The sequence below is a fragment of the Hipposideros armiger genome, unplaced genomic scaffold (genome assembly GCF_001890085.2).
Source record: "Hipposideros armiger isolate ML-2016 unplaced genomic scaffold, ASM189008v1 scaffold_221, whole genome shotgun sequence".
In the NCBI taxonomy this organism is placed as follows: Eukaryota; Metazoa; Chordata; class Mammalia; order Chiroptera; family Hipposideridae; genus Hipposideros; species Hipposideros armiger.
In genome coordinates, this window is record NW_017731571.1 from 990,518 (window position 1) to 1,004,859 (window position 14,342).

General features: G+C 38.5%; 1 protein-coding gene across 7 annotated transcripts in view; it reads left to right on the forward strand.

Annotated features, from left to right (window-relative positions):
- The first annotated feature begins 29 nt into the window (after positions 1 to 29).
- Positions 30 to 14,342, forward strand: part of WAC (WW domain containing adaptor with coiled-coil) — an 87,276-nt gene continuing 72,963 nt past the window's right edge. The window contains exons 1-3 of one of the 7 annotated variants that reach the window (XM_019654395.1): positions 30 to 271; positions 1,191 to 1,227; positions 2,735 to 2,930. In XM_019654395.1, the coding sequence (XP_019509940.1) occupies positions 2,792 to 2,930 (139 nt within the window). In that variant the 5' untranslated portion in view covers positions 30 to 271; positions 1,191 to 1,227; positions 2,735 to 2,791. Of the gene's footprint in view, positions 272 to 376; positions 844 to 939; positions 993 to 1,190; positions 1,228 to 2,716; positions 2,931 to 14,342 lie in introns of those variants that run through there. The other 6 variants (XM_019654393.1, XM_019654392.1, XM_019654397.1 and 3 more) reach the window with 6 other exon arrangements.

Here is a 14,342-nt window from a genome sequence, read left to right on the forward strand (position 1 = left end):
CGCACGCGCAGCAGCCGCAGCCTCCCTTATTTAGTCCGAGATGGCTTCTCTCGCGCCCCACCGTCCTCCTCCCGAAGGCGGCTCCCTCCCGGCGCACCCCGGGGCCCCTGGGACCAGCCTCGAGCGGGTTCCCAGGCAGGACTCTCCCTAAACTGGAACGGCGGTGGCCGGACGTGAGCGTGAAGAAAAGCAGCGGTAACCGGAAAGAGCTGACGGGTCGCGAGGCCGCGAGCCAGGCCTCAGAGGAAGAGGAAGGCCGGCGCGAGCCGAGGTTTGCCGAAGGCGGCGTTCCGGCGCTGCGCGGGGTGGGGAGGAGGGGCGCGGCGGAAACTGCCGAGGTTTGCCGAAGGCCGCAGCCTCCGAGTTGCCCGGATGTAGTTGGTGGAGCGGCAGCGGCGGCACCAGCGGCGGCGGCGGCGGCAGGAGGAGGAGAAGGGCCAGGCAGCGGCGGCGGCGGGGGGAGGAGGGGAGGAGGCGGCGGAGCGAGAGGAGGAGAGGGCGGAGGAGGCAGTCGCTCTCCGCGGGGCTGAGCCGGACGCGTCTTCTTGCCCCCCTCCCCCCGGTTCGCCGCTGCCGCCGTATAGTTGGCGCCGCTGCCCGGGCTGAGAGTGAGCGTGGTGTGGACGGAGGGAGATGGCCCGGGAGCGCCGGCGCCAGTAACGGGGAGGTGCTGAGAGTCGCCGAAGGCGCGCCGGGCCCTGGTGCCGGTGCTGCCGCCCGCCCGCCGCCTGCGCGCCCGCCTGCCCGCCTCTCGCGGCCACTCTCCCCCCTCCCCCGACACACACTCACAGGCCGGGCATTGATGGTAATGTATGCGAGGAAACAGCAGAGACTCAGTGATGGGTAAATTGGCTTTTCGTTTCGGGCCGGGCCGCGGCGGGGGGGGGGCTGTTCCTCCTTATCTGTGCTGGCTGAGCCGCCATTTTTGTTGTTAACCCTGATCCGGATCGGGCTGGGGAGGAGGAGCGGCCGCGCGAGCAGGCGAGGCTCGAGTGAGTGTGGAGGGAGCGGAGGGCCGGTTCGCGGCGTTTCGCCCTCGTTACCGCCTTTAAGCGGCGAGTGTCTGTGCGGGCGCCCCGCCGCTTGGTTGGGTAGGTTCCCCGCGGGGAGGGGCGCCGGGGGGGGGGAGAACCCGTTTTCTTCCTCCCCCCGAGATGTTTCATGTCGCTGTCTCTCTTCCTGTTTTTCAGCTGTCACGACCGGAGGGGGGACTCGCAGCCTTACCAGGTACCAGCCGAGACCAGGGTGGAGGGGTGGATGGGGGGACGGAGGGGGAAGGGAGGACCTGCTGCTACTCGAGCGCAGGCTTCAGAAGTCGCTACAGGCCCTTTGGTGCAACAAATCCGAAACGAGCACCACGGGTCTCCTTAAAAATGCTGTGTTCGGGCCATTAGCGCTCCCCAACAAGGTTTAGTTACTTATTTTGACAGGTGACTGGAGGAAGTTCAGTTCTGTTAGGAAAAAGAACATTCTCAGCCAGGAAGGACCTGAGTCAATTATTTGGGTGTCAAAGAATCGATGGGGTGAGGTGACAGGTGATTTCTGAACCATATTTATTGTATTGGGGAACTAAAAGTTAAGGTATTGAAATTAGATGAATGGTCTGGAAAGGAGCAGCTAATTGATTTGCAATTCTTAAGCGGGTTGTAAACCACTACCCCATCTCAATTGTTTTTTGTGCAAATAATTGCCTTACGAGTGAAAGAGTGGTTTTGCTTCTGTAGGAATTGAGATCTTAGGATACTTGGATAATTCATTCTTATGTAAGATGGTTTTAGGTATGTGGGTTCCTTTTTACTGCAGTTGCATGTAAAGTTTTACAAAATTGATACAGGTGGCGCCTGTTTTGGGGGGTCTCATAAGTGGTTAACTATGAGATGACAGTAGAGGTAAATACTTTCTACATCTGATCACTTTGTTAGTGATTAGGGTAGGAGAGCAGGTTTCTAAGCTGATAGTTCTGTTAACTGGCCAGCATGAGTTAAAGCTCAAGTTAAAAACCCTAGGTCCTTTGATGTGTAAAACACTATTCATTACATTTGAATATGTCAGATTAAACCCTACTGAATCTGTTCCTCTAAACATAATTACACATTGTAAAAGACTGATATATCATGGTCGTCTTAAATATGTGTTAGAATAAAACTAAATCATTGTGAAGGAGTCCCATTAAGTTTTATTATGTTATGTTAGAAATATCAGGCAACATTTTTTTATACCTTAAAATTGTTTTACACCTGTAAGAGTAGGTAAGGTACATTTGAAATGCTTTATTTGAATCAAAGGATTCGAGAAACTAATGCTTTCTCCTGTAGGTTTGCAGAAACATGCTTAAGCTCATTTGTGTCTTTGCATCAATGATAGACCAGAAATAGACTATAGTAGTACTCAGTTTCTATTTTTCTTTAGATTAAATTTTATTTTAAAATTTATTGAGGAACTAATGTACCAAAGTATTTGGTTTCATGTATTTACAAGATACTTTTGGACTGGATTTTTTTTTTTTAAACATAGTATGATTTGTATGAGGAGTCTTACAATAACTTAGGCATATAGGTCTTGTCTGAATAACTTAAAAGCATAACTGAAAATGGAAAATTTAATTTTATTGATATAAATTCATAAAACTTCACGAAGTTAATTTAAAAAGCCAAATTTTATGATAAAATTAATTAAGGAAGCAACGTTTAAAGTTTCAATTTTTGCTCTTTATTGGGGGGGTGATGTTTTACAGGCACTTAAGTATTCATCGAAGAGTCACCCCAGTAGCGGTGATCACAGACATGAGAAAATGCGAGACGCCGCAGATCCTTCACCACCAAATAAAATGTTGCGGAGATCTGATAGTCCTGAAAACAAATATAGTGATGGCACAGGTCACAGTAAGGCCAAAAATGTGCATATTCACAGAGTTAGAGAGAGGGATGGTGGTGAGTAGCTTTTTTGTTGAAACTTTAAAGATGCTTTTATGTTTAACAATAGCTCTATGTAAAACGGGGCAATAATATTTCTAGCTTGTGGGTGTTGCCATAATTATGTCATCAAAATATTTTATTTCTGTCAATTGATTTGATTCCTGAAGAAGTTATTATAGAAATAAGATGCTGACCTGAGCATCTAAAAATGGACTCCAGCGGCTGATGATAATAGAACGCATTTATGAATATAGTCTACCAAATTCTTTAATAATGACGAGAGAAACTCAGGACCTTTTTCTGAGAAAGGGACTTGTACCTTTTCAAGTAAAGATTTTAGTTTATTTAGCTTAATTTATTTTGAGATCCTTGTTGCTGCTTGAATCTACTTTTTATGGGCCTCAACTGTGTTTCCTATTGGTAAATTATGAATTTAAAACAGGTTTTTTTTGAGACAGCTCACAGGTTAAAAAAAAAACCATTTGTGATTTAGAAAATTCCTTTTGAGTTTTTGTTGTAAACATTTAAAATATTTTCCATATTCTCCTGGGTCTTACTAATTCAACTTTTTAAAGTTAGCCTCATTTCTTTTGTACAATGCTGTTATGCTTCAGTTATTAGCTTGCCTCAAGCTTTTGAGGTAGGAGGCTGAGAAAAAGTAAATAAAATTAAATTCAATAACTATTTTCAGACTTACTTTGCTCAAATTTACCAAAGTATCAGATTTTATGTCTAAAGCATGCATTGAGGAACAAACCAATTTCACTAAGATAATTAAGACTTGTATTTCTTCCCCCTGTAATATCTTATATCGCTTAACAGATAACATTTGAGATAAATATACAATATTGATTGTGCTTTTGTAAGCTACTAAGGAAACTGAGTAGAGTACCATGTGCCTTTCTGCTTCTGATTGTCAACTAGCTTCTCGATACTTTGCTTACTTTGAAACAATATTCTGCATCTTCTGGTCCTCTTTTGCCTACTAGGATAGAAGTCAGCTTTACCAGTGATCAAATACTGAGAAACATTAACCACCTCTACATAATTACTGGGTTGAGGAAATTAATAATGGTTAGGAGATTGCATTGAGATGGAATAATTTGGATGGTTATTGGAGAGGAGGGAAGTATAATTCTCTTTTGAATATAGCTATAACGGTGCTACTAATTCAGATAAACCATATTTTTGTTTGTGACAGGACGTGGGTTTGATTATTAAAGTGTTAGAAGTTCTTTGATGCAAAATTACCTAATATTTTCAATTTTGTGGGTAGATTTTCCTTAGTGTTATGTATAGTCTGAGGTGGTACTATTATCAACCATTCTTTAGTGGATTTCATTTCAAATATTAGCTCTGCCTTCCAAGGCAGGTATTGTTTGTACCGTACTGTGCTTTATTTTTAAAATTTTGGTGACTGACAAAATAGAATGTGACACCTCATCTTGTAGATAAGTATCTTAGGCTCTCTCTTAGTGATTATGATCTGGTTAATCTATCATCTATCCCTAGATTCAGGAAGAAGTCAGTTTAGGTACTCGAGGAAACTTGATGGAAATGCTTTCATACATTTACAGTGAATGATGCTTGATAAATTCTTTTACAGGTGAAATAATCCCAAAACATTCTGTTGCTTATTCATTCAACAAACAGTGGGCATCCACTGTATGCCAACAATTGTGTGATATTCCTGGAAGTAAAGATAAGATGTCACCCTGACCTTGTAGCTATTCTTAAAGCTTTTGACTCTTGAGAACTAGTGGTGTAGCAGCTTGCTTTTTCTTGATTCCTTTCTTCATTTTGATTTTAATTTTACTTCCTATGTGAATTCGATACCTCTTGTTGACTTCTAGTTTCCTTTTTATTCGCATCTGCTTGCTGTTTCCTTAGCTCCATTTGTAAGAAACTTTATTATTTTTCTGATCTAGTCGTTTGCTGAGTTAGGCCTTACTTTTTAAACCTGCTTTGTAGCTGCTTGTCTGTCTTCCTGTGGAGCCTAATACTACCTCCATCCCTATTTATACTATCTCTAATATACCTGCCATATACCTTTATACTATGTAGGAATAATAACGAATACCATAAAATGTGAGCTCTTTGGAGTTCATAGTGCATCTTTAATGTTCATTCTGTCTTTTAAAGATGTAGTGATTCTTTTCTCATTTAATACTTAGATATTTAGTCATTACACTTTGACTACAGTTGTATTATTGCCAATATGAGTTTCAAACTAAACTTTTAAAAGTGCATATATATATAATTTTATTACAGGCATTTGTATTGCCTTAGAGTTTTTAAGTATAAATTCAAATAAATAGAGATCAGTATTCACACACACATACACACACAAAGTCAGAGTCATTTTCCAAAGTCAGATGCAGGTGAGTTGGATTATCTGTGTGCTTAGCATGTATAAGCAACAACTTAATGCAAGAACAGGTTATTTTTTCATTTAGGATTTTTAAAACATCTAATGACTTTTTTTTAGTAAATATCGAGAGCCTGTGTGCTATGATTTGTACCTTGCACCTTGCATTTTACAAAGCCAGGTAAATGTGGAACTTGTAAGATGTGTTTTTTTGTTTTTTGTTTTTCAGTAATTACTAGATTTCTTTCATGGCACCATGGATTTCCTTGAAAAGTGACAGTTTAGAAGTAATGTATAAAAACTTTTAAGGTATATAAAAGCATAGAAAGCAGGAATTGAGACGGAATGTTACTTTAAGAAATCTTTAAAGAAGGACTTAAAGTAACATAGTATGTGCAATTTAAAAAGTTTGAGGTTTTTATCCTTTAGTAGAGTTATTAAATGGAGTGTAGATGTTCCATTGTAAATTAAAGAAAATTATGTGAGGATTAACTTACTTAAAATGTTCTTTAACTTGGTAAAATAAGTTATTTTTATATATTGTGATCCATCTGAAAATCATATCATCTTTTGTATAAAAATAACCAAAAGCAAGAATCTTAGGATAAAATCATGAGATTTGGTTTTTATAGCTTAGACATGGTTTTTTTGGGGTTTTTTTTTTTTAAGATTTTTTATTGGGGAATTGGGGGATGGGAACAGCACTGGGGAATTGGGGGAAGGGGAACAGACAAGTTGCTGTCCTTTTCTTCAGTCTAGTTGTGGAGGACGTCGCTTCACTGGCCCAAGTTGGGGCCATCATTGCGCTCTTCCCGGGCAAGGCAGATCAGTTGCCGGCTTCTGGTCGGCCACTCACTGTGGGGGCTGACCGCTCAAGCTGGCTGCTGGCTACACACAGTAGCCCATGGCAACCCACTGCAGCAGGGGCTGCAGCCTATGCTGTTCCCGGCCACGCAGGGCTGCCCAGCTCCAGGTTGAGCTGTTGTTCAGCATCTTAGCTGTAGAGGGCAGTGTCACTTGTCCTCATATGTGGGATCCGAACCGGGGCCCTCTGGCGTCCCAAGCCAGCTCTTAACCAACGTGCCACTCGGCCGGCCCCGCTTAGACATGTTTTTAAAGGTGCAACTGACATCCAGACTTCAGAAGAGTGAACATAACAATACATGTTGAATTTGTACTTCATGAACTTTTAATTCTATCCATTTGGTTTAAATACTTTTTTCTTGAGGGCTAATTCTAATGATTATTTTACCAAGTGACTTTAAGAATGATGATAGTACAAATGAGTTGAGGAATGAAGGGTATCTTTACCAGGGAATCTGTAAAGCTGTTCCAGAAAACTTCAACCTCTTGGGGGTCGTTCCATTTTTCTCATCATCCATCTTAGAATTAACTGAAATTATTATGATATATTTGGAATACTTGTTAGAAGCATCTTTTTAGGAGAGATAGATGGTTAATTGAAAAATATTCTTTATTGGTTCTCTGATTTGTGGGACTCTAGGGGATTTGCATAGCTCTTTAGCATTCAAATATTTTTGAATACAAAGGAAAATTGCTGTAGTTTGGATAACCATTGTTTTCTAATGATTTTAAAGTTTTTAGCTACACAGTGAAAGTTTTATCTTGTTTTGTCATTTAGCCATATCTGGAAAAATTTTGAAATACCGTTTTCATCTTTTTTGAAACAAAGGTTACTATAATTAACATTTGAAGGAATTGTTCAATAGGGATCATTTGGGGATTGTTGGTGTTTTTATAGTTTTTAAAATATAACTTAGTAACATTTGAATCTTTTCACATTAGATAATAATAACTAGGTTTTGAATAAAATATGCTTTGGATTTGTAACGTTAAAGAGTACTATAAAAACAAACAGTCTCATTTGATCCTCATTTTGACCTTGGAGGGTAGTATCCCTGTTTTATAGTTTCCCAAATGAGGGAAAATACCATAAAGTCCTGTTTTACTTGTATAAAATTGAACAAACAGTGACAGCTGAATCTTAAAATTAGTTCTCTCTACTCTGGTAAATTGTATACACTGTCAGAGATGAAACATTAGGCATATTGGAAGCTTACTTGGTGTGTGTTTACTATGTAGCACAAATTACTTTAAAGGTGATTTTGTTTTTATCCTCTTAATACTTTCACCCAACTTCCTCCACATGTTTTACCTAGTTATAGTACAGTATCAAAGCCAGGGCATTGACATTGGTAAAATGTATATGTGTAGTTCTAGACCAAGTTATCACATGTCAGTGTTTTACTTTTTTTTAAAAAAATTTTTATTGGGGAATTGGGGGGGATGGGAACAGTGCTGGGGAATTGGGGGAAGGGGAACAGACAAGTTGCTGTCGTTTTGTTCTTCAGTCCAGTTGTGGAGGATGTTGTTTCACTGGCCCAAGTTGGCACCATCATTGCACTCTTCCCGGGCGAGGCACATCAGTCGCCGGCTTCTGGACAGCTGCTTACTGCGGCTGCTGGCTACACATGGTAGCCCATGGCAACCCACTGCAGCAGGGGCTGCAGCCGGCGACCCACAGCAGCCCAGCTCCAGGTTGAGCTGTTTATCAGCATCTTAGCTGTGGAGGGCAGTGTCACTGGCCCTCACATGGGGGATCCAAACCGGGGCCCTCTGGCGTCCCAAGCCAGTTCTTAACCATCATGCCACTCGGCCGGCCCAGTGTTTTACTTTTAAAAATAAATTTTAACATGAGAGCTCGCCAAATGTTTTACTAGGAAGAAGACTTATTTTCAAAGCAATTTGGAAATTTCATACAAAATCTAAAATTTACCAGAAATTTGGATTTCAGTAGCATTATTAATGTTAAGTATTTTTCTGTTTAATGACATAAACATTACCTATTTTTATTAATCCATTCTTTATAGGAAGATACTAACTTTGACAAATGTGTTTGCATTGGATTTCCATAGGTCAGTTAAAAGATCACAGGAAACAGGTATTCCATTTCAAGAGCAACAATAATGTTGGCAGATTAGCATTGTCAGTATTTCAGCTCTTTAGTATTCTTTTCCTTATTTTTAGAAAATACATACACTCTAAATATTTGTGCATGTATTTGAACACATCCATCATTTGTCTTAGTGATCACATTTTAACATTTGTTATTTTTAAAGATATGGCTATGTATTGATCTAATTTTTATTTCACAATAAAAAATATTTGGAATGGTTCACTTTGATCTTTTAAGGGAGTCTTAATTGAACTGTTATTTAGTTATGCAAGATGTATTTAAAGATCTTGGTGTAGCATACTTAGGATGTTTGGTCCATAAGTCACAGAAAATGTGTATGTTCTAGATTGTCTCTCTGTTAAGCATCTGTTCGTTGTCTTATTCTGTTTTGCAGAGTAGTTTTGGTGGATGTAATGTATCATTTTGTTATGATGATGGAAAGGGTGAAGATAGCAGTAATCCTCATCTTTATAGTGATTCTGTAACTACTAGGACCAAATCTGTAACTGGATTCTGTTTCTGGGACTTTATTACTAAGTACTGGAGATACTATTTGTTAGTCTTGTTAGAAGCAATTATTTGGTGCTTGAAAATATATCTTATAAAGAATCTGTTTTTTATGATTCATATACTTCGTAATTTTCAAAGCCCTTTAACATTGTTTCTCATCTAATCCCATACAACCCTTTGAAATAGGTTGGTTGGATTATTCCTGTTTTACTGATGAAAGTATAATCCAATGGAAGTATTCAGCCTACTATTGTTGAAACTGGAAATAGTTCTCTTTGCTGTACTTAAAACCTGATCTCCACCTTCAGATTACACTACAAGTGTAACCACTTCTCAGAACTTAAAATACAACCATTGTTGTCCTGGCGACCACCTCTTTTACCTGGATTCTGCAAGAGCCTCCTGAATGTTGTTCCCTGCATCCTTTTTGTTTTCACACAATTATTTCTCCACACAGTAGCCAGAGTGGTACAGTTAAAGTGCCAATCAGCTCACACCACTCTCATGCTCAGAACCCTCCAATGACTATTACTTACCAAGGCCTATAAAAGACCCTGTGTAATCTGGTGTCTGGGTGTTTCTGCAGCCTCTTCACTGACCACTCTTACCCTTGTTTGTGCAGCTCTGTCCACACTGGCCCTACAGGAAGAAGTTTGTTCTTGTCTCAAGGGTTCTGCACATTTTTCTCCTTTCTGGGATGTTCATCTTTCTGTATGTCCTCTTGGTGCACTTCTTACTTCAGTAGTGTGTCTGCTTAAATGTCACCCTCTCACAGAAGCCTTCCCTGCCCTTCTTGGTCTCTGAAATAGCCATCACCATCTTTTTCACTGCTTTATTCCTTCCTTGTACTTAACGTGACCTGATGTTATTTACTTAATCATTGTGCTATATGATATACGTGTTCCTGAAAGTTACCATGCTATGCAAAATTGCACCACAGGATTTATGGGGAAAATGTTTTGAGGAGCAAGTTAAAAAGACAGGAACCTAACAAAAATCATAGCGTAACATTAAATGATTGAATACATTAATGATACAATATCATTAACAAAGATCTGAAATGAAATAGGCTTGTGGAAGTGGGCATCTGTTGGAAGGGTTGCAGTTTGTAAGTTATAAAGTGATGAAAGGAAGAGGGTTTTCTGAAATAAGCGTCTGAAAGTTGTAATTCCACTTGTGGATGGATGTGACTCATAAGTCATACGACAAATTGGGGTAACTGACAGATGTTTGTGATGTGTGTGTTTGTGCCTTGTGGATTCCTGTGTAGTTTGTTTCAGCTGGGTGCAGCCAGTGTCTCACAGGTGAAATTGTTCATAAGTAAGTGGGAAATTTGTGTTGTGCTCAGTTTCCTGATACATCAGTAGCCCTCAAACAAATTTAGCATTTTCAAAACAAGTATCTTAGCAGACTATTTTAGTTTCCTTGTCGTCTTTGTATAAACTCCACCAGAATAGGGAGTGAGCTTGTTTTGTTAACAATTTAACGCCTTGTATCACTGTTGCCTAGAAAATATCTGACACGTTATAATACTTGTATATATGGGTAGACAAAAGAATATTGGAATTGTCATTATTTCAGGGAAATGCAGTTTTCTGGAAAAGTGGCTCTCAGACTTGAATGTTTACACTAAATCATCTGGAGATGTTGTTAAAATGCATATTCTAGTCCAGCAATTCTAGGGTGGGGCCCAAGGGTCTGCCTTTAACAAGATCCCAGATGGTGCCAATGTTGCTGGCTGCATCTGAGTAACAAGGTTCTAGAGCAGCACTGTCCAGTGGAAATACAATGTGAGCCACAAATGCGAACCACTTGTAGTTTTCTAGTAGCCATATGGAAGTAGAAGTGAATTGAAATTAGTTTTAGTATATTTTATATAACCTAATATATCTAAGATATTTCAACACATACTTGATATTTTAAAAAAAGTAAGATTCTTTACAGTCCTGTTGTGCAAAGTCTTTGAAATCCATTATTTGAAATCCATATTTCTGAAATACTGTGACAAATTACTCTGTTTACTCTTACTCCTATGACTAATGAAGAGTTAATGTCAGATCAGCAGCTCTAGGTATCTAGGAAGGAGAATACTGGGAAAGCTCCGTGAAGGGGGCTGCAGGGCAATTTTAACTTGGAACCTCTTCCTTCCTACCCAGGACTTTGCAGTTCAGAGATTTTTATAGAATAGATGTAAGGGCTTAAAAACCAAAACACATATTTAGGGTAATTCCCCCATATTTGTCTGCTCATTAGAATCAATATGAGAAGCTTTTAAAGCTGTAAGTGCCCTGACTCTATCTGAATTACCATGAATCAGCAATAGGCATAGAGCCTCAAAAACTGAATTTTTAAATAAGCACTGGATTCATTTAGATATAAACTGCAGATCTAGGAAGAATACACACGAGGAGGAGGCACTCTGAACTGGACGTTAAGGAATATGAGTTTTATCATTAGGAATCTAGACCAGGGGTTGGCAAACTGCGGCTCGTGAGCCACATGCAGCTCTTTGGGTACGTACATGTGATTGAAGTAAAATTGAAAATGAAAATAAAACTATCATAGTTTCATTTATAAAATTTTTAAAGGCTATTATTCACATAATGGTGATTGCATTTGTTTTATGGCTCAAATAATTTTTAAATTGTTGTGACAGACAGGATTGGCTCTTCCGTTTTAAAAGTTTGCTGACCCCTGATCTAGATGTAGAGTGGGGTGTGTGTTTGTGTGTTTTGTTTTAAAGAATTTTCTTCTGTCACCTTTCCTGATTCAGAGATAGTACAATTTGTATGCATTAAATATTAAAATTAAACATTATATAGCTAACTTAGTATCTTGTGGCAAGGACAGCTAATACCCCAGAGTAAAACTAGTGCCAGACAGTAGAGAAGTTTCTAACCATATTAGCAACTGGACAGGCCAGTAAGATATATTTGGGTAGCATCGGGAGCGACTGCTATTGCTTTAGATAAAAGTCTTTGGTGGCACTTTGTATTCTCCTCCCCTGCCACCCAGCCTCCCAATCCCTGTGCCATCCAGCTGTCTTGAGACAGTTAAGTGGTAAACTTCAGTTAGCTTTTTGTCTGTTTGAAAAATAGCCTTCACCTGAGTTGTTAAACTCAGACTGACTTCAGGTGTTAGCAGTTTTCTTGAAAGGACCCTTAGGAGTAATTTTGAATTTTTAAAGAAACTTACCATGAGTGTGGTTGATATATTTACATAGTGCTAATCTCTTGGTTTAATCTTTGATTACTTCTGAATTGTGTGACAGTATACCAGAAGAGCATTACATAATGTTGGCATCTTCTGAAAAGTTCTGACTTGTACTATACTCACACAAGTAGTCCTTTTCTGGTAGTCAAAAAGCAATACTAGTAAAATATGTTAATTTGGAATATTTTGGCTTGGATGAGGAGAGGATCGCAATCAAATGTTTGCATTTAATAATTGATTTGTAAAGAATAATTTTGCAGACTCAATTTCATAAAACTGTGCTGATCATGAAAACATTCATAATAATAGAGGGAAAGCTAGGAAAGTTGGAACACGGCATGATAGGCTGTTAGAAGCGTCGTCTTGACTGCCTGCACCCTTCTCTGATAAGGAAGGTTTCTGTTCCTGCTGCCTGTTGGCTCCATATCAGGGTTTTAAAGCACTCATCTTTAATATTGTACCCATAGATATCTCAGTCTCATTTATCATGGGACCTCTAAATTACAAAGAATATTAAGGGTTCGGTCACAAGGCTGTAGTTTCTAAAACTGTAGCCTATAACCTTGATTTTATATTTTTGTGTAATTACGCTAGTTCCTTTTTATATAACTATTAAATGTCAGTATTGATTATTTTGGAAAAGTAGAACAAAGTACTTAACCCCTCAAAAATCTCCCCTTTAATTTGATTTGGGTTAGTTTTATTTATTATAACCTTGACAAGGAATGGGTGAGCCTTTCATACTGACTTTCATAATTTAGCAATGTTCTTGATTTTTGGGAAGAACCGGTTTCAAAATACAGTACTAATTTTAATATTTAAATGTTAAAATGTTATTTTTAGAGCAAACATAGGGACTTTGAAAAGTTATTTTATTGTATTTTCATTTATATAGAGCATGGAAAGACTAAAGTCTGGCCAGTCTAGAGCAAAACTCTACTGGGTGCTATTATTATTCTAACTGTTTAATTTGACTTTGTCAGCTCCACGTTAGTAGCACAGTTGAGGGATTAACTACTTTTTTCCCTTTTGCCCTTGCACATTAGCACATTATACATTTAGATTTTGAAACTGCCCTTTTGTATGCTGATTTGGTGTACATTAGCTAACATTTGGTGATACAAAGCCATGTTGTTAGCACTGTTTGAAGTACTATAGGTTTGAAGTGATTAGAATTTGGAGTAAGATAGTGGAAGTAGAATGTAAAGAAGATTGCATTGATAGGACTATTCTGAGGGAAAGAGATTCTGGTGTCAAAATGGTTAGAAATGCTGAAGACCTCAAGTTGAACCTAATGTACTGGGAGACTCCAAGACAAATGGTGGGGTGGGGGCCTAGATCATTTGATTTTGGACCTAGAGGTTGTCATTGGGTAACCTCTTTATTGATGATTTCATCTTATTTGAAATTTTGATATATTCCCATATAGCAAAATTTCACTAATGTGGAAACTTCTGATTTCTATTTCGATAATGTAGAATGGCTTGAGTTAAAAACTATCTTAAATTTTCTACTTTAAAACAGAAAGGTTTACTTAATTTTTATAAATATCAGTAGGAAGGTATCCAAAGAGAAGACAAATTTTTATAACAATGAAAGCATGTTCAAGGTAGTCATTTTATGTAATTCATGGTAATAGTATTTGCTTTATTAAAATTAAAAGGGCAATATTTATGAAAGGTAGAATGTGCATTTCTGCTACAGCTTCTCACTAGTTATATATTGGATTAAGTCATGAAATTGCTGTTTTTGTAGGTAAAAAAATGAACTTCATGTTCAATTTAGGTTATAGATAGATATATAACATATTCTTCTTTTTGGGCAAGTCCTCTTGTTTTTGAAAAACATCTAGGATGTACTTAAATGTGTTTTCTCGCCGCGATTTTTTTTTTGGGGGGGGACTTAGATTTATTGCCAAAGATGGGCGTCAAATAATGTTCATTGTATTGATAATGGACATCTTTGTTCCATCTTTTAGTGGTTATACCTCTAGAGTTTCACCTTGAAGAATGCTTTTTTAGCTTTCTGGTAGATACTTTACCAAGTTAAGGCAGTTCTCTTTCTTCCTAGTTTGCCAAGAGTATCCAAAATAGATGTTGAATCTCATGCTTTCTCTATAACTGTTAAGAGAGATGATCATATGGTTTTCCTTCAGTTTATTGAAGTAATAAAGTATAATAGGTTTTTTTAATGTTGAAATATTTTTAATGTTGAAAAAAATCCATTCTTGGTCATAGTATTTGTGGGGTTTGTGTGCTAATATTTTATTTTATTTTTTTAGATTTTTTTTTATTGGGGAACGGGGGGGATGGGAACAGTGCTGGGGAATTGGGGGAAGGGGAACAGACAAGTTGCTGTC